The sequence below is a fragment of the Barbatula barbatula genome, assembly GCF_947034865.1.
Source record: "Barbatula barbatula genome assembly, chromosome: 5".
NCBI lineage: Eukaryota > Metazoa > Chordata > Actinopteri > Cypriniformes > Nemacheilidae > Barbatula > Barbatula barbatula.
This window is the reverse complement of record NC_136769.1, coordinates 16,059,238-16,079,763: the sequence shown is the minus strand read 5'-3', so window position 1 is coordinate 16,079,763 and position 20,526 is coordinate 16,059,238. Positions and strand designations below refer to the sequence as shown.

The following is a 20,526-nucleotide window of genomic DNA, read 5'->3' as shown; positions in this document are numbered from 1 at the left end:
CTGCACATACAAATGAAGTCAAACCAATTTAAAATGAAAACCAGCATCCGTAGTACGATGCATTTTTATGAAAAAGATTTCGCTGACACCACTAGCGGACATACAGAGTTTAGTGACAAAAGCGGGCAACGCGAAAGAACTACAACTCCCATGAGCCCCAGCGCTCCGCCAGCAGCAGGACGCACTTGCGTCTGACGTCACACTCTGGCTTGTTTTGGCCGTCTGTTTCGATATCCGGCGATCAAGCGCTGTCGATGTGCTGGACATTGTGACTTAGAGGTACGTGTAATCCGCTAAACAGCATTCGGCGCCTGTAGTCCTGTCTAGTGGCTTTACATCCTCGTCACGAAGTTACGACGAAATGCCGAGCCGAGCACAAAAACCTGTCTTGCTTGAGTCATGTCAGCTGGCATGAAATGTTAACGCCAACCAGCTAGCTGAGCTTGGCTAGGAGACTTTAGCGAGTCCGGATTTGTTTGTTTCCTTCGTTAGCTAACGTTAGTTGTTTCGCGATGTTTACCCTTTCCAAATTGAAGGGAAAGCGAACGCTCGGACGCTCGTCAACAGTGTTTACAGGCACTGCTTCGCATAGACAGTCCGCGTATTTGAATTAAGAGGCTGTCTCAAATCTCTCTGAGGGGTCACTTTGTTCAAAACGTCCGATTTTTAATAAAATGGCGTGAACATGAATCATACGATGTCTGCTTAACTCCGCGTACCGAGCCATTGATTGACAGCTCTCGTTTTCAAGACAAGTAACGTTTCAGCGATTCTTCTCGTGCAACTCATTCATGTGTACGTCAACTTTTTGCGTTCATCGTCACAACAATTCCTGTGTTTCTGCAGCTCCTGGTGCGCTAGCAACACCAAGATTACAGGTTCAGTCCTTGCGGAACGCACGTGCTGGTAAAATGCACATCGTCGGACCCATGTCAGCGTTTGTCCAAAGGCTTTCTTATTGTAATAAAACACTATGAAGAATGATATGTGTCTGCTTGCAGGATCCTGTGTGTGCATGGGTGTTTGTGTGTGGAAGAGTGAGAGAAGGTGGAAACCTCAGGGAGCCCGTGTGTCTTATCATGGCTGACGGATCCAGCGATGATGATGTCATCCACCTGGCTAGTTTCAACACCCATCGGAGTCAAGGTTGTTGTTTAGCTTGAAGCTTTTTTTTGTCATTTGACCAGCTCTGATGTCGTCCTGACTCATTTGATGTGTTTCGTCAGGTAAGAGACTTAAGAAGAGGATGTACATAACCATATCGTCTGACTCTGAGGATGAACCGGTCAGATTCGTACCAAACACCCCTGTCGTGGTCAGGGATGAGGAGGAGGAAGATGAAGTGAGCATCTTGGAGGTAACTGGCTTTTGCGTAAGTGTCCATAAGTTGTGTTGAATATTGTTGCCCAAGTTTAAGTTTTATATTGATTTGAAAATCACAGCCCTTACCTCATCGTGAACTCATCCGGCCTGCTGCAAAGTGGGACCCAAATACCTTCCTAAAACAGGAATCCGGATCCAATGGACATCCCACCACTGCACACTCCCACCAGTCTTCTGTAGCCACTGCACATTCTACATTAGGAAACCAAGCCATAGGTGTCTTAACTACGGACACGAATTCTGTACCCTCAACATCTAGAGAATGTGCCTTGCACAGACCTCCATTGCCTGTAAGGAACTCGCTGCCCCCTCATATGGACTCCTCATCCAGTGCTCACTCGGAAAATCAGGCCAATTCTGTTTTAACACCGCCCACCCCTGAATCAGGTCAAACGGACTCGGCCCACAGAATTAACGTGGTCATCCGGCAGAGAACCGAGAAGCACACTAAAAGGCCTCCGACACCACAGGGGGCTGCGCTGGTGGAGATCAAACCAGAACAAGAGCAACGACAGCCTGTGGTAACACTTTCTCCTGCACGTTTCCTCGCTCCAATTGAGAACGAAAGGCCTGGTCCTTCTGTGCCTAGAGAGCCCCCAGTATTTCAGGCCCCTGAGCAGACGCGCCTCGAAACCCTCGTAAAAGGAGTGGTACGTTTTCTTATCAGCACCTCACATGAGGTCACGGTGTCCGAGTGTTCTCACCGTAGAGTTTCTTTTTGTTTTGCCTCATATTTCTAGATGGACCTTTTCCCAGATGTTCAGGAAGCATATGTAGCAGAACTGATAGAGAGAGGCGACCTAAAAGATTTAAATGTGTAAGACCAACTTTTTTTCCATTCGTTTCTTGCCTAGACACATTGCTCAGACTGATGACTGATGCTTGCTCTTTTTATACATTTATTAACATGTTTTAAATGCATTTCTCTTGGTTGATTAAAAAAGACCATAGTTATTACATTGGCCTGGGATTTGAACCCAGAACTTCGTTCTCATGAATGAGACACTGTTTCTGTTTTTGTTTACAGAATATGCAATATGTTATTGGAAAATCCTGATTATCCGAAAAAAGCAAACTCAGTTTTGACACAAAGCAGTGTTCTCCTTGAGACTGGTGACTGTGAGACGCAGGTTTGTACCTTTTTATTTACATAAGCAAAACAGAGTCAAAGGAAAAGCAACATTGTGAAAAAAATTTAAAAGTATATTATGTAATATTCAACTTACTTTTTCTCTACTGTGCAGGAAAGTGAAAACTATTTTGATTATTATAAACTGAAGCCTGTTGGCTCAGAAGTTGTATTGCAAACTGCCGATTTGCTGATGGGTGACTTCAAAATGTTGAGCTGTCAGGATATCAAATGGGCCCTGAATTGCCTGAAAGGACACTATGCAATCACACGAAAGGTGCTTTATACATGCTGTCATTCTTGTGTGGTTTGTAAATCTTCATGCTTAAATCTGAAGTGATTCAAACTTCATTCAACATCATTAATGTCATCTTGTGGTGGTTAAGTCTTGATGAAGCTTATTGATGTCCACATGATAAAAGTCATCCTGTGCATCCCACACCAAGATAATAAGTGATGCTGCAAATCTTATTTTTTAACCTTGAGTACACACACATACACTAGTTGACATTCATTTCAATATTCTTGTTAATGTTTTACTTTCTATTGCAAAAGTATGGGCATTATAATGGCCATCCTTTCTGGATACCAGCATCGTTTTTTTACAATGAAGGGTCGACCACTTGATTTTGTCTTGTTTATTTAAATGATAAAAATAGTTATGGTTGCAGAAATAACATTATTTCTTAATGCTAAAGTAAAAGTTTTGGTGTCTTTTGAAGGCCTTATTCGATGCCCTCAAGAAGTGGCGGGAGAATTCCACCGACCCCTCAGGGAAGAAGAAGAAACGCAAAGAGCCAAATGAACGCGCATTCATAGTCTTCAAGTTTGAGCAAGGTGATGTGTCTTTCTACTTTGTATGATTGTAAATTTCAATGGCTTTACATTTTTTTATGTTTGACTCATTTCTCGCAGGTTCCTTTAAACTGGAGAGAAAGATGTACTTCTTAGAGAAGAACCGACGATGGAGCCGAGGTAGCGAGACCTCCACGCTTGAAGCATCTCTCTTGAAAGAGCTCCAGTTCTATGAACAAAAAGCCAAGGAAATGGCTGAGGTACCTCACATCTTGTTTCGTCCTGAAATAACCTAATATGTGTTGTGTGATGAATAGAGCTGTCAGAGTGGCAATTTTTCGGTTATTGCACGGTTCTCTAATTTCCACTTTTAGCATGAAGACTTCCTCTTGGCTTTGCAAGTGAACGAGGAGCAGTATCAAAAGGTGGGTGTGAAGAACCAGTACACATGTACACACACCACATCGATGAGAAACCAACAGTACTCAAAATTGCTTGAATAAATGTGATCAGATTTTGAGATACTGCTCCTGTATTGTATACTGTATAGTAAAAGTTATGGATGGCACGAACAGTCCACAGTTACATTTGTGACTTTTGTCTGGCCCGTGCTTTTAGGATGGACAGTTGATCGAGTGCGGCTGCTGCTGTGGAGAGTTCGCCTTCGAGGAAATGACACAGTGTACGGATGGCCATCTCTTCTGCAAAGAATGCCTGGTCAAGTATGCACAGGAGGCTGTTTTTGGCTCAGGACGGGTAAGTCCAACCCAAAGGATATATATACAGGGTTCGAGTTTGACCACGTGAGAGTTGACTACTTGATCTGAGACTTGAGATTTGTTTGATCACTGAAGTCAGATTACCTAAATCACTCATCTCCTGAATCACTGGGAATGTTTCCAAATTTTAGGAAGCCTGTGTTGTTAAAAACATTTGGCTCTGATTTCAAGGTGCTTCCCAGGTTGTCACATCTTTCTTTCATTTTCATTCTGGATGAATTCACTTCCATTTAGGGTGAAATGTGATTCGTCATTCTCGATGGTTACTCGTGTGTTTGTTCTATACACAAGCACTCAATAAATGGTTATTTATAATAAAACTAGTTATTTTAGGAACGACTGACTTGTGATTAAGTGGTGGTTTATGCTTGTGTGCAGTCAGAGTTGAGCTGTATGGATGGGAGCTGCACTTGTTCCTTTCCCACCAGTGAACTGGAGAAAGTTCTACCTGAAAACATCCTCTGCAAATATTACGAACGTCAGGCGGAAGAGGCCATAGCAGCCACCTGTGCTGATGAATTAGTCAGGTGAGTTTATGCAACGATTCACCAGAAAATTGTGTCTTATACTAAACACCAGGTATGTACACAACATGCATGACTTCTCTGTTTGCATGAAACTCAAATGGCTGCTTTACAGAATGTTCGAAATGTTGAAATACCATCAAAATAATAAACTTAAATATATACATACATTTCTAATGTACTTTTACTAAAACACCTATGAATGGTGAAGTGTGATGTTTTCATGCTGTAAGCATCAATAACAGAATTTCAAAAATAATTAAACATCAGCCATTGGTCGGACAAGCAGACAATCCCGCCCTAAACCTACGTGATTGGTTGAGGAAGTGGGCTGGTCAGGACGTTTAAGCAAACAACACAATGTTTGGAGAGCACAACAGAAGCACATTGTTTACACCTCAGGGGAATCCACCAGCTTTTTTTTTGCTATGCTGTCTCTGCATATGAAGTACACAAAAGTATTTAATGTTGAAAAATGGATACTTCTGAGCAGTAAAAAGGAGGAGGATTTAGAGGAAGAATGAAAATGGGTCATGGACAAATAAATACTTTTAGGAAACCTAAACCAACATTATTATTTGACCTTGAGGGATAACATTTAAAGGATGAAAGTGACTATACACATAATACTATCCCTGTGGCTCATAACATTGTTTTGCACACTTTCTTTTCAAGGTGTCCGTTTTGTAATTTCCCAGCACTTTTGGACAAAGACATCTCTCTGTTCAGTTGCCCAAATCCTCGCTGCAGAAAGGTTAGTTTGTGTGCCTGCATGTGTACGTGTGTGTGATTTTATGAATCCAATAATCATGTATTTGTGACATTATGGTTCTATAATTGGCTCCAACAACTGTGTCTTACTGTTCACTTCTATCTATCAGCCCCAAGCGGTCACTTGATGGCGCCACTGGCCCATGCAATGGCTCATTGGTCTGTGGTTTGGAGTGTTTGAACGTGTTTGTGAATGTAAAACTAATGGTATCTTTTACTGGCAGAGTTCACCCTGCTGGAATTAGTCCGGTCAGGGAAAGAACAGAGACACGCACTCATCATGTCCGCTATAAATATGCGGTACTCTGAACCTCCAAACAGAGCGTAGGGGTTCAAGAGTTCAACCAAATGCATCAGTATTCCAGTATATCACTCCCACAATGTTTGGTAAGCGATATCAGAGGAAATGTGATTTATAACCTTGGGATCTGAAAAACAAACCACAGCTGATTTCAGTCACGTGTTTATTTATTTTTTGGTGCCCAGAGCCTGTTACATTTCATTGGTTCTGTTGTCTTTATCAGTGGCGGAGGATGATGTTGTGTTCAGCTATGAGGAATGTAATCGGCCAGCGTCAACAGGGCCGTGTCTGTCTGTGAGTCTGTGTGTGTGTGTGTGTGTGTGTGTGTGTGTGTGTGTGTGTGTGTGTGTGTGTGTGTGTGTGTGTGTGTGTGTGTGTGTGTGCGCGCTATTGAATCACAGCTGACAAGCAGAACATGTCAAAAACAATAAACTGCTACTGAGAGGAATGCTGAAGCGTCTGCTGTTTGGCAAGACTGCCTTTGCATTTGGCAAACTGTCACTCTGTAACCTTCCTAAATTAAACATGTGTGCAGTTATACGTTTATTTTAAACATCAAGAGTTTATATGAACGCATGCATTGTAACTTAATGAAAACTCGTTTAATGCGGTTTCATTTTCTAGATTTGTTTGTCTTGCATTAAGAAAATACTGACTTTGTGGTTAGAATAAATGAGGTAAAATTAAAAAAGACTATTCACCCTCATGTCTTTCATAAAGATGTTTTGAGAAAAGCCCCAGTGGTTTACATACATACAAGTCAGTTGTTGTTCGGTTACCAACATTCGTCAAAATATTTGAAATAACAAGAGGGTTAGTTAAACTCTCTTTACTAACCATTTAATAAAAGTCTGCAGACAGATTAAGTTGTTCTCGGATATCTATTCACCAGATTACTCTTTAAAGCAAAACCGTTACAATCCAAAGTCTTGAGTATCGTTGGATTTGATTCCATCAGTTTTAAAAATTTTGCAACTAACTCCCCGCAGACTAACTTCTCTCTAACAATATCTCTATTTCTGTCATGGTAAAATGCTGTGAACCTTTGCTCTAGATAGTTGCACCATATCAGAATGGAATTTGGGTTTTCAAAGGCTTTTGACGTGCTTTATGTATCAGAAGGTCAGCAAGTGGGCTGTGGGCGGTCTGTACCTCCTGAGAAGGAAATGTGTGGCTTTCTAATTCCCATACTTGTATGCTTTGCTGATCACAAAGCGCATACTTTTAGTACTGCTGTATTATGACATGCATTGTTAAACGGCCGTGTCATGTCAGCATCTAACAAAATATTTTACTGTAAATGCCTGTCAAACAATTAATCATGATGAATCGCATCCCGAATTTATAGTAAAGACTATATTTAACACATACGTAAAATAAAGTGTTACCGTTTGTGTTTACGTTATATATCTCTCTGTGCTTTGCATAATAATTTGGTATTTATTTACACATACACGCATGTATACATATCTAGGAAATATTTCCATGTATTTTATTTATATTTACCAATAATTAAAAATATATAAAAATGCAAATTCATTTTATTTTTCTTAAATATATGCACGGATGTGTATGTTTGTTTAAATACAAAACTAATATGCACAGTACACAGATGTTATTATGTAAATACATTCTTTTATTCTGGATGCGATTAATTGTTTGACAGTCCTGAGCTGTACAGTACATGTTTTAGTTGAATGTCGATTTAAAGATTGAAGATTAGTTTTATTTGAAGATTTAGTAGGTAGTAGATAACAGAACACTGGGGTACATTTTTGCAGTTTGGAGTCTGTTATATCCTCAACCTGTTATGGTGCAGGCTTATGTTTTTCAATCTTTCAGTAGTTTGTCCTCTGGGTGGCGATGTTGCTCTTTGTCTGTGAAGTATTTCACTGTACCACACATTTGCTGCTGATTTCACATCCAAACCCCACCTCACGCTTCTGCGGCAGGGGTGGGTGACTGGGCAGGGGAAGCCTCTCAAACAGCCGCGTCTTTGGCCTTTCTCTCTGCACCTCTGATAGATTAAATGTGCCACCGTGCAGGGCCTCCATTTTCTCCTCCTTATAGATCTTCCTTCTGGCAGTCACAGGACCGGATGTTGGAAATTAAGAACAGGCGTGTGTAGTTTGATTTCATAACGTGACCCACTTACACTTCCTCTTTCTGGGTCTCAGTAAAGGATTCCTGTGCAGGTGGAGAGCAGAGTTCTCGTGTACAACGACGCTTGACTTGGCCTGTGTGTGAGGACTTTGAAAGTGCTTTTTGTCTTTGGAATAAATTAATCGTCTAGATAATTGTTGTCAAATTGACATCTTTATACACTGATGTTATGTAGGGTTGTGGCCTTCTGGTTTAGCACTTGAGCTGTAAGTGAAAGGATGTAGGTTTGAACAATGCAATGCCATAAATGATCCATAGGTAGCAATTGTAAGCTTAAAAGGATAGTTCACTCAAAAATTAACATTCTATCATCCTTTTCTCACCCTCAAGTTGTTCCAAACCTTTCATTTCTTTGTTCTGTTGAACACAAAATAAGATATTTGGAAGAATGTGGAATATCAAGCAGTTCTGGGCACTATTGACTACCATAGTCGTTTGTTTCTATGGAGGGATTTTTCAGTCACAATATAAACTAAAAGTCTAAAACTGAAAGTTTTAAACCAAAGCTAAAAGTCTAAATTTGAAACTAAAAGTCCAAGTTGAAAATGAATTTGGTATATAGGATTGGGTGTTTTGTATGTAGGATTGGGCATTTAATCATTTAGGTTTGAGGTTTTGGGGATTTAGGATTGGGCATTTGAGGATTGAGGAGTGTATGCAAATTAGAAGGCGTGGCCCAAATACTGGAAGATGGGTTTGAAATGGCTGACGCGCAGAGGCACCTTATGGACCGCAGCTCCCAGTGCTCACTCGCTCTGGTTTCATTACAGTGTGCTCTTTAGCACCCTCCAGTATGTGGGCCACGCCTCCTAATTTGCATATACTCCTCAATCCTCAAATGCCCAATCCTAAATCCCCAATACCTCAAACCTAAATGGCTAAATGATTAAATGCCCAATCCTACATACAAAATACCCAATCCTATATACCAAATGCCCAATCCCATATACCAAATTCATTTTCAATTGGACTTTTAGTTTCAAATTTTGACTTTTAGTTTTGGTTTAAAACTTTCAGTTTTAGACTTTTAGTTTATATTGTGACTGAAAAATCCCTCCATATGTTTCCCCTACTATGGAAGTCAATTGTGCCCCAGAACTGTTTAGTAATTGAAATTCTTCCAAATATCTTTGTGTTCAGCAGAACAACAAACTTTATCATCAACTTGAGGGTGAGTAAATGATGATTTTGGGGGGAACTGTCCCTTTAAGAAATGGTACAACAAGTACTCTGAACGCATAGTGCAGATATGTATTTAATGTGTGTTGTGGTTTAACCCTGCACGAAACATTAATAGTCCTCTTGTGTTTACAGCTGTCTAACCCACATTTGTCCATGACTGCTGTGGAAAACTCTGGAATGCTAACGCCCCAATGACTCCAATACTCATGTTTCTCTCTCTGTGTGACCCACTGTCAGATATGCGTTTCGGGCACCAGGGGTTGAGGAGACTGCTCTGTCTCCTTTACTCTAATCTTTTCCCTCGGTGAAGACGAAGGTTATATAACTGACACACTTTTTCCCCTTTACTGCCTCTTTGGCCCCGCCCCGCATAGCAATGTCAGGGCTCTTAAATTTAAAATGTGGTACAGTCCTTGACCTAGATTTGTTTCGTAGCTTTGCTCATATTTAAAAAATGCTGTGTTTTTTCCACAGTGATTGAATGCATTAGGGTGGATTTGACATGGAGATTTGCAGGCCAACTTTTCCCCCTCCGTGTTCTGGCTTTTGTAGCCACAGTTTGTTTTTCAAGGATCCAGATTCTCTGATTTGCTCTGATAGATGGAAACAGCTGCGGCGTGTATTTTATTGCTCATGTTTTGCATACATAAGGAAGTGTTTTGTTCGACACAATATTCAGTACATTCCCAGGAATAGGTTGTTTCCTTTTGTTTGTACCTGTCATGCAGCCCGGTGTCTGTAATAGCTATTTATTTAACCTGCCTGTGTTCCATTGAACTGAAGATATCAAGCTTTTATATCGGCCTCCAGTTCAGACATGTTGCATAATCTACTGTATTTGTGTTTATAGAGGGAGTTGTTTTTGTTGCACGCCACTTTATCTGAGCCGCATGAGCCAGGCCATCGACAGTTTAATAAAAAGCACCTTTGTTTAATAGCTCCAAGAAATCCAGCCCTGGCCTAGGGATGTTTGCCTGTGTGTTAGCACACGTTGTGGGTGTGTCGCTCTCTTACTGAGGCTGTGATCCTCCAGAACATGCATCCCCCCAATCAGATGCTCCGCAAATCTTTTCTTCTGCCTTATAAGGCCTGTTTTTGCTGCAGCCTCCTGCGCGCCGGTTCAGGAGAGACGCAGATGTCGCAACTATTTTCACTCAGTAACAAGTTCGTGCTGTTTTATTTTAGATGGCTTTTCCGTCTATGGTTATGGTTTATTTTAGATTTAGCTTGAATATTTTTGGTGCAGTTCTTTACAGGAAGGTGCATGCAGCGGTGCAGAAGAATTTGCAATGTTTGACAAAATAATTGAGCTTTTTTTTAAAAAAGCAAGAACAAATCTTATGAGGACAACTCTTAAAGGGGCAGTTCGCCAAAAAATGAAAATTCTGTCATGAATTACTCACTCTCTAGTTGTTCCAAATCTGTATACATTTCTTTCTTTGTTTGGTTACAAGCGTCCTTCCAAATATCTTTCTCTGTGTTCATCATAACAAAGAAATGTATACAGATTTGGAACAACTCAAATGTGAGTAAATGATTGAATCTTCATTTTTGGGTGAACTACCGCTTTAAGAAATCCACCCAGATGGTGTCTGTGGATAATATGAGCATAAATCCATTTCATAGGATTCCTCGGGACTGGTTGTTCAGGCAACCAGGAAGACAAAAATGAAATAAAAATACTTTTGTCGCCTCTGTCTCATAGCTTGGAGACTGATGGAATCTCATGTAAGGATATGTTGTCAAAATAACAAACACATCCGAGTGCTCAGTCCAGATTAAACTAGCCTGACTACCTCCAGCTATGGTATCGGGTTATAAGGTTTCTGTGTAAATGAGAGGATTGCACATAGCGATTAACAGGAAATGGAGGGGTGTGCCTTTTGGCCTTTCAGATTAAGTTTACAATAATATGTGGAGCGACCGCAATTTTCACCCTGAGCTTGTTCTGTCGAGATAAAGACTTTCTGTTGTGACCGTTTTCCTGAAGTTGTTTTTCCCGTTTGTTTTTGTACTTTGTTCAGTAGGCTCGATGACAGCTATTCTTAATGTCTTTATTACACAGAACAAGCCTTTACACGGGTGCAGGCGTACGGTATATACATCCTGTGTGGTTAGAAGGTTTCTGTGGCTAGTGTGCAACACTGTTTTGCGAGATAAATGCCTTTTTAAGTCATATTTCTTTTGTGCATTAGATGGACCTCCTTGCGACATATTTACCTGTCAAGTCGTATAGGATATGTTTTTGGAAGGTCAACTAGGAGAGTTGTTCTGAAAATGTTCTCAAGCAAAATACATTTAAATATTAATGAAGTTTCATTTAAGATCTTAAGGTTGAATGCAATGTTAGTATGAGCCCTGTAATGTTGTTTGGACGGCTCGGAGCATTAAAGAATAATGTTAATGGAAATACATTTCGTAAGCTTCATAAATCGAACATTTGCAAGCTATCAATTGAATCTTAACTGTTTGCTTACACACAGATAAGAAATGTTGCATAATAGGGAAAACCTGTAAAGAAATATGAGGTTCTGTTTCACAGCGAGATCTCTGGTGATCAGGAAGTGTCAACCCTGCCTTGCAAGGTATGTTTGGGACCAGGAAGCACAGTTTCAAGTTATGATGCAAGCGTGATGTCACCGTTGTATTTTCAGTCACGTATATAACAGAATGTAGCAGTGTGTGTTGTGTTCAGTGAGTGTAGAGTCACCTTTACCGAGAGCTGGAATCACTTCCTGTTCACTAGTTTTCTGCGTATTAATGCAAATAGATTTGTAACTGGTGTTGACGCCCGTAATTGATCTAAGTTGTTACTTAAAATAAAAATAGTTTTACAAATGAAATATCTTTTACTGCATTTTAAGTAAAAAAGCTGTGAAAATTGTTTCAAAAGCATATTAGTATTTAAGAAGGTACATTGAAAGTCATGCTGGTTATGTTTGTTGGAATCAGGAAGTTTTTTTACTTTCACCCTCCATTGCATTGGTCCTCCTCTGTTATTCTGGTTTGTTCCACTAGGGGGTGATGAATCATTACTTTAATGCTTTAGGTAACACCTCCCACGTCTCCACGCCTTACACTGCATGGCCAGTTGTCTGCCTTGGCATTAATACCATTCAACACTTCCAGTGTTGTTTCCAGCTTTCTTTACCATTTTATAAATAATATTTAATATGTTTACACATGCAACCTGAGGCGGATTTTTCAAATATGTTATCCTGACCTATGTTTATGAGAACGATTGTTGTTTTGTAAGTGTAGCATGCTGTAGGTCTGTTTCCTGGCCAGAATGACACCCAGGGGCGAGGTGCTATTGTTCTTCATGCCTTCTGCCTCACAACAAGTTGTCATTTATCAGCTGTCACTGCCATTAATATTCACCATTAGCTTTAATTATTTATGTTAATGGTATTTACCATGGGGACTGTTACCAGGCAACACTGGGTTATGGGATTAGAGAGCTCTCTTTGGATAGTGGCCACATTGCTCTGTCTCCTTCATCGGATCTTTCTCTATGTGTTTGGTTTGGAAAATGTCCTGTGAAGCAGCTGCCATTTTGCTGCTGCTTACCCTTGAACTCATAATGAATATTGTTCTTTAACATAAAGGTCATCTGACACAAAAAAAACAACTCTGAGATTTTTACGCTAGTAAATTAAGAGATAAAGGTCGACACGACACTGTCTGGGTCCATGTGAAATGCGTAGGAGTTTACATGGTTTTAGCATTGCCAACTTCACGCTTTCAATTTGGGGGCATAAGCTGCATGTTGGACTCGGATGTCCTTTGCAGTCAGTTGAAAGGCAAAGCATTGTGGGCTGGCTAAAATGGAACATATGAAAACGGTGTTCCTAGGCAACCAGACGGGCGATAAGTCGCATCTGAAGAGGAGGGCAGGGAGGCGTGCACACCCCGTCTGTAGATTATCAGAGCTGTGTGTGATGTCTAAAAATATTCATTAAAGACATATTAAATACGTATATCAGTTCTCTAATCTGGTCTTTCACTGAAGACATTCATATTTAAGGCCAGTGAGCTGTATTTATTAGTGGTCCCTACAATAGCCAGGATCACATCTTAGTTTGTGCTTGCCCTGCTGCTTTTTATTACAAATATCATTATGATTCATCAGCTGTTTGCCACTAGCAACGTTGTTTTAATTTACAAAAATGTTTCTGTTTTATTAAAATTAAATAAAAACATTTCAGCCTCGGAAGAAAACTGAAATAAGGCACAAAAATTATAATAGTAAACAAGATAATAAAATAAATTAATCTTGTATAGCAACATAATAAATGAATGACAAAAGTATTTACATAATTTCAAAAAATCTAAAAATAAAAAGTGAATTTTTATATATCTAAAAGCATATACTTATATACATAATAACTGACTGAAACTAAATTTCTTCATGTAATGTGTTTTCAGCCTTATTTCAGTAGGATTTAAGGGTGTTCTACTGGTTGCCATCCACCAGATAACATCCCATTAACTGAACCTGACACATTACCAGTAGAAACCCACAAAGACCATTATTTAATTTAAACTAAATTCTTTAATTCCTAATGTAATTAAATCCATTACAATTTCTATAATAAAGTTGTGTTTATTTCAGCTTTTTTTAATAAATGTATATCACCAACAGAATGTAGTGTGCTATAATGCATTTATAAAGTGTACAATTCGTTATTGTTAAATTTATAAATTGTGACCCTATCTGTGAAATCCAGGTCACATAATGTCATGATAAAAATAAGAGCAAAAATACTTCAGTACTTTCCACCTTTGTTCAAGGTCCAAATTCTCATTTAGAAGATAAATACTGAAATGTAAATGTAAAACAATACAGAGAGAGGAATGAATTATATCCCAGATGTTTCTCTTTCCACTATTTCGTTGTGATCAATAACACAGATGCTCAATTGTGTTTCCTTCCTTAGGAGAGTTGCAGGAAGTGCCATGTGGTGTGGAAGGAGCATGCAGGAAAGACCTGTGAGCAGGTGCTGGAGAGAGACGAGATCCGGCTGCGTGTGGCCTTGTAAGTGCCTGGCTGAAAACTCTTAGTGTTAATAATTCATCTGTGTGTCATTGAGGGTACTCACTAGTGTAGTGAACCCACCTGAGAGATCATTAGTATCCATGTGCTGAGTCAGATGCTTCCCCATGGTTCTCGAAAACACACAGTTTTTGACGGATTCCCCCGAGTGTTCTGTTTGCAAATACACATGAACCAGAGCCGTCCCTGTGCACAGGAGGTCTACATGAGACGTGCGCTGAAGCGTGTGTGCCTGTATAAACTGATTCAGTGTGAAAACAGCCTATCGTGATTGGTCAGCGGCCGCATTGGATGGGATTTGATAGCTTGGTTTCCTTCCTGTCATTGGATGGATACACAATGATCAAAGACTGTGTGTCCTGTTTACATCCAAACTTTTCTCCAGTCTGCATTTATAGCGACAGGAAACCGACCCTAACCGAGAGATTACATCAATCGTGACGTCACAAAGGCACAGTTGCTTTACGTTGGTATGATTCTGTAGTTGTAGTGTTTAAGATATGCTTTCTGCTTAAATTTCAGGATACTTTCTATACATGAAGACGAAAATATCTTCAAAACATAATAGCGCATACATAGCTAACTAAATAAACCCAAATAAATGACTCATTTCAGAAAAAGTATAAGTAACTTTAAACGTTGAGTATGTCCAAAATTCACAAATATTGGGGAAAACGGATAATTGTCAGTGAAATAGTTGTGGAATTTATAGAAATATGTTTATTTTGTCATTCTACTTTGCTTGACATCTTGGATAATAGGGAGCCGCACAGATGACGTATTTTTGTATGCAAACCTCAGTAATGAGGTTCCATCTCAAAGTCTATGGGACAAAACGTGTAAACATCATAAACCTTTGCTAATCACAGAGGTTATTTTTTGCGATCTTCCAAAAGTCTATGGGAAAAATTCATTCAGTCGAGGGAACCAGAGCAGCGCTTACTTTCCGGTCAGCCTACAAAAATACGTCATCTCTGAGGTACTGGATATAAGTTTTTGGGGTGGTCAAAGCTATATATTTTATAAGGTAAAATTTTGTCACTACCTACCTTTTAGCAGCCTTTGTGTCAAGAGAATACCTCAAAAATTAAGCTTGAAGATTAACAAAAAACAATTCTGTTTTTATGCAGTGAGGAGAAGATGACCGCTGCTCGCGTCAGGAAGTGCCACAAGTGTTCCACGGGTCTGGTCAAATCCGAGGGCTGCAACCGAATGTCGTGTCGCTGTGGCGCCTTCATGTGCTACCTCTGCCGGGAGCCTATCAACGGCTACAACCACTTCTGCCAGCACGCTCGCTCGCCCGGCGCTCCCTGCCGACACTGCAAGAAGTGTTCGCTGTGGACGGACCCCACGGTAAACGTTCACACCACCCACACCAGACCCAGACGGTTTACAATTCAGTGCCCTCTCCTTTCGGTTTAGTTTTCTCATGCTTTGAATTAGTGTGAGTGTGAGGTCATCCTTGAAATGCTGTCATTAACGGGACCCTTCCAAGCATCTGCTATCGGTTTACAACAGGATTAGTCTTCCAGGTTTTGTCTGAAACCTGTTCACTGGCCATGGGGTATTTAGCTCTCGTGTAAACATTCCTGCTGCCCTGCACCCTGCTACTTTCGGCTTTCATTTTATGAAAATATAATGTGACAGATCTACGGTTTGTTCATTGTAAGAGTCATTTGCACCTAAAATAAACACAGAGGTATGTATGGTGTATGTTACAGCTGTATGTGTATGTCAACCGTGTATACATTGGGCTTTTTAGAGTTTGACTTACGGCTGGTACTTCAGAGGAGCACTCATGTCATGAGTGTTTAGGTCAGCAGTGATGAGAGAAGTGTGCCACATAAATTCTGCAGTTACCAGAGTGAATGAATGTGCATTAGCTTTAAGCTATGCTGTATATTGTTCCCACTTTTTCAGCACTCTTTATAGTTGCTGTGGATCGTATGCATTATTTACAACACAGCTGTATGGTATTCTGTTTTTCCATCAAGCACAGGTTTTTATACCCCTCATTAATGTTATTATTTAAGAGCTGTTTATTTATCATAGATAGTTCCACAGATGTTTAACACATTATTTTATAATCTTTATAAGTAATTGGACTATGAATAAAATTCAGTCCTTATATGTTTATTTTCTCTCCTCTGTAAAATGTCATTTTTGTGGGTAACAGGTTGTGCGAGACGTGTTGCTTGCTGACACTATTTTTGTTGCTCTTACATGCATGATTGCTGAAAGTGCAGAGCGCTCAATGTCATTACAAGAAGTGAAAAACTAAGCACAAAGTTGCAGGTGTCTGCAGACTCATTGGAGTTAGTAAGCTAGGGTGTATTTAAAGGAATTGTTAACCCATAATAGAAAATTCAAATGAGATATGATGTTATTAAAGTTACGAAATGTTTGAATTGAATGGTGATGTGCATTTATGTTGGCCTTAATTTGGCTAAATGAGTCAATATGACTTCTCTTTATTGCTTTAAAGGAGCAATGGGGAGATTTTAGCGACATGAGGTTGTGAATGGCAACCGGCGGCTTACTTCCCACCTCCCTTTTTAAAATTCAATGGTAGCTGACGCAGATCTAAGATGTCGTCATGGTTTTGCTTCTTTGCCGAAGGAGATGGCATATTTATACCATATTATATCCACACTCAGTAGTGCAGATTTTCCGTTTAGGGCTACTGTTGAAACAACATGGAGAATTTCATGTAAGGGGACCTGCGGTGTATGTAGATAGAAATAGCTCATTGTAAGGTAATAAAACGCTTCATTATGTAAGGTCTTTATACACCTTTGAAGACATAGTTATGTATTTTATATTGCATTTCTGAATGCAAAAATACACACTGGACCTTTAATGAGGGCCTTTGTAATAGATGTGTGTGCTGTTTCCTGTTAAATCTTATGCAAATAGTTTCAAGCTTAACCTCTTTCGGTTTGTTATTAATGTGGGAATGAAGTCAACTATTCGTAAGCAGTGAGCAGGAGTGGGAAATCCTTTTCCGGTTGATACAGTGTTCTTGTGTGAGAAGCTCAGTAAGGGAGCAGTCCTGCTGTCTGCCTAGGGGCTACAATTACCCCTCCTTTCAGAGCCATTGTCTTATCACCTGGCACTGTATGACAGCTTCAAATGCTGACTGGTAAACTTGAGCTGTTTTGTGTTTCACCATTGAAGTGGACACTCATCAGGTTTTTCTGATGCCCTGATTTGGCCAGACTGGGGTTCTGACTTGGAAGTTGGCATAATATTTTGGCTGGCAACATTTGCCAGCTTTTACACATGAACAAACAGTAATCGGAGGACCTAATTGCCATTTTTTTAAAGCTTTTTATTGTTCGCTTTTCCATCCCTCTCACTTTTTCTCTTCTTCATTCGACAGCAAGACGATGAGCGAATAATTCAGGAGATCCAGAAAAAGGGTGAAGCGGAGTTAAATAAGAAGAACAATCAGTCAGGTCAGTGCTCTTCATCTTCAGCCGGTCACCTAAAACAGAGCCGATCTCGAAATAATTGTTGTAATCTCTCTGTCATTTAGAAACTACAGGGAAGAGAGTGGGCCCTCCACCGGAGCTAATCCCAGCGAAGCGGCCCCGCGTCGTACTGCAGGTCCCCAATGGAGTTCCTCAGGCAGTACGCGCTCCACTGCTCATCCCCCAGGTCATGTTACCTGGACCACAGCGTCTCTTTCTGCAGCCCATTCCTGCTCCTTACGTGCCCCCATTACCCAACCTTCCTCCTGTGAACTACAACCCACGTAACCTGAACTTTGACTTCAATATGCCTATGCACTATGGACCACATAATCGTTTCTTCAGACCTCTTTGAGGACACCACTGTACAAAGAGCCACACTCAATCTGACGAATTCCAGACTTGTGTCTTAAACTGTTAGCCCTGTTTTTTTCTACGAATTTTGTTACGGGAAACAAACTGTTTTTCTGGAGGGCTTAAGAATGCAGCAGAGTGCCTGCTGGAGCGGACTCTTCCGTTGAAAGTGTTTTTTGAATGAATGTGAATAATACAAACTGATTCTGTTCGTTTTCAGTTAAATAAAAAAAACTGGTCGGTAATGTTTAGTGTTTGTTAAATCACTTTCTGAAACGAAAAAGAATTTGGGGTTGGGCACGGTACTTAGCCACTTTCTGCATTGCTGTTTTTGTAGTTTGTAGACGGGTGTGTTTGTTTAAATCTTCACTTTTAGAAATGGAAATGCAAATCTTTTAAAATGCATCATGAACGGAAGTACATGGAGAAATAGGTGGATAAAAGTTAGTGTCTGGAAAATCAACGAATCTGTTACACTGTGATCTATATTCCAACAAGTTTAAATGAAGTTCAAATGTTCTTTGTCACTTATTTACACCAAAAAAGACGTGTTTGTTTAATATATAGGTTCTGTTTAATGTTTACAGATAAAAGCTATTTTCTTATCTACAGCACATCCAGATACAAAAATGTTTGTGCTGTTTTTCTTTGCAAATTGTATTAGTATTTCTAAGAAATCAATTTGAATGATAAAACGTGTTAAACCGAGCTGAAAGCTGGTGGCTGAGAGGATCACCATATTAATCGATATACCGTATGAAACATATACTGTATGTAATGATAGCTTTAGCTAATGGAGTTCTTTGAGTGCAGAGTCAGCGTTGCCTGCTTATCAGTTGCTGATGAAATAACTATAATGTGGGGTTAGGCAGATTTCCGTAATATTAAACATTAGATTTTGTTGCGTTGGTTGTTATAGCGGTAATCTGGATACCAACACACAACACACAATACAGTGCAGTTGAGGCATCACACAATAGTCTTTGCTTAGCGAATACCGTATTTGTTCCGTTATATTTATTTTGTAATTTTTATTTATTTTGCAAATGTAAGTGTCCAGTAGCAAGGTAAACAGAGAGAAAGTGAGAAATATACCATTTACCTGTCATGCGATTTCAACATATCGGCCTCCAAGAAAGTCCCACTTTGTGTAGTCAGTTCTGCTATTAGTCTTATATGCAAGTTAATTAAGTTTTTAATCTGCATTTTATATAAAATCATAAAAAGTCCACCTTCAAGCTGTCAAAATCTCTCTCAACCCTTATTCGTGAACACACGGGCTAGTAATGCCGGCAGAGTGAGTTGTCTATTGTGCAACATTTCTTTGGTTGTGTTGCATTGAGTGACCCGTCTTTTGGAGCCGCTCCGGTGTATTGTGAGTCTCCTGGCAGTGTCTGTGGTCCTGCAGAGAGCCGTCGACTCTTGTCTAAAACTCCAACAAAGACCCATTGCTCTTGCCCACTATATAATCCACACTTCTACCTCGAAGGTCTACCCTGCTGGCACTGGACCCTCTGCCCCAGGCTTTATTCAGCCCTCTCACCCTCTCCTATACTACATAATGACTATAGCGTGTTAGGATGTTACTGAAGCCCTTTCTTTAAAGAAATGTAAGATGTTGGTGCTATGTTAAAGGCACGGTACAATAAACTGATAGGAGACCATCATCTGTCAGTTAGCTAATAATCAATAGTGTGAAAACCAGATGTAAGTCAACCCTCACTGTTTGAGTGAGGAACAGTTTGTTTCAGTTCTTACATGAACAACTGCTTTATATCTTAACACAATCCCCAAATGATAACTCCAAGAAGTGATTATGGGCATCTTACACACAGGGTTACACACCTGATACTCAATGAGATGTCTCAGTTTGACATTGTAACCTCTTGATGGTCTGACAGATGGAGGGGTTGGTCAGGCCTGCGGGCCTACAGGTGTGAAGGTTTGACCCTGGCAGCTTGCTCACATTGTACCCACAGCTAAGAGGTTCCTGAAACTGGATCTGTGCCTCTGAATCTTCTTGCCTCATGTTCCATCGAAATCAACCGCCAAGAAGATGGGTGGAGGTCTTGGACCCCCATTCCTTTTTATCATCACCTTTGTGCTCAATGCTACTCGTTTTTTCCATTTTCATGATGTGGCCTGTACACTTCTCTTGTGCTTCCTTTCTTTTGTATTTGCTAAAGTTTTAATCAACTCCCGGTGTGAAGGACTCAATTCATAGTCATGAGAGTGTCTTCACCCCCCATCATGATGCCTTGGGCTGTGGTCAAACATAGTCAAGTCATGTGACATCTGATGCTGCCCTCCGTGTCTTATTAGATTATTATACAAGTCTTATGATATTAACATCCAGAGACTAGATTGTTTGTTAGAGTAGTAGCAACTAAATCTATTGAATTTTTCTATTATTTACAATGATCCCACCCAAAATATTATAATAGCACACGTTTTAAAAAATCTAATTTAACAGCTAAACACATTGCTTTTTGAATAATGGGCCGCTCATGTTTGTTCATCTATAACTCACTTAGGGATTTTAATGCTAAACGCATTTTATGAGTGCATGTCCAAGGTTTTACATTTATTTCACACACTTGGCTGGGTTTGAACGCA

General features: G+C 40.0%; 1 protein-coding gene across 7 annotated transcripts; it reads left to right on the top strand.

Annotated features, from left to right (window-relative positions):
- The first annotated feature begins 199 nt into the window (after window positions 1-199).
- Window positions 200-18,535, top strand: rnf216 (ring finger protein 216). 7 transcript variants are annotated; one of them, XM_079456656.1, is made up of 18 exons: window positions 207-279; window positions 847-906; window positions 1,002-1,146; window positions 1,227-1,357; window positions 1,443-2,033; window positions 2,124-2,200; window positions 2,411-2,513; window positions 2,628-2,789; window positions 3,235-3,349; window positions 3,428-3,567; window positions 3,682-3,732; window positions 3,926-4,063; window positions 4,465-4,613; window positions 5,286-5,364; window positions 13,968-14,065; window positions 15,214-15,436; window positions 17,466-17,541; window positions 17,622-18,535. In XM_079456656.1, exons 3-18 carry the CDS (start codon window positions 1,080-1,082, stop codon window positions 17,909-17,911), a joined length of 2,490 nt encoding a protein of 829 aa, XP_079312782.1. In that variant the 5' UTR covers window positions 207-279; window positions 847-906; window positions 1,002-1,079; the 3' UTR covers window positions 17,912-18,535. The 7 variants fall into 7 exon arrangements, with proteins under 7 accessions (XP_079312781.1, XP_079312782.1, XP_079312780.1 ...); XM_079456657.1 differs by having other exon boundaries at window positions 251-755; XM_079456659.1 differs by having other exon boundaries at window positions 257-279; window positions 847-931.
- Window positions 18,536-20,526: the final 1,991 nt, after the last annotated feature.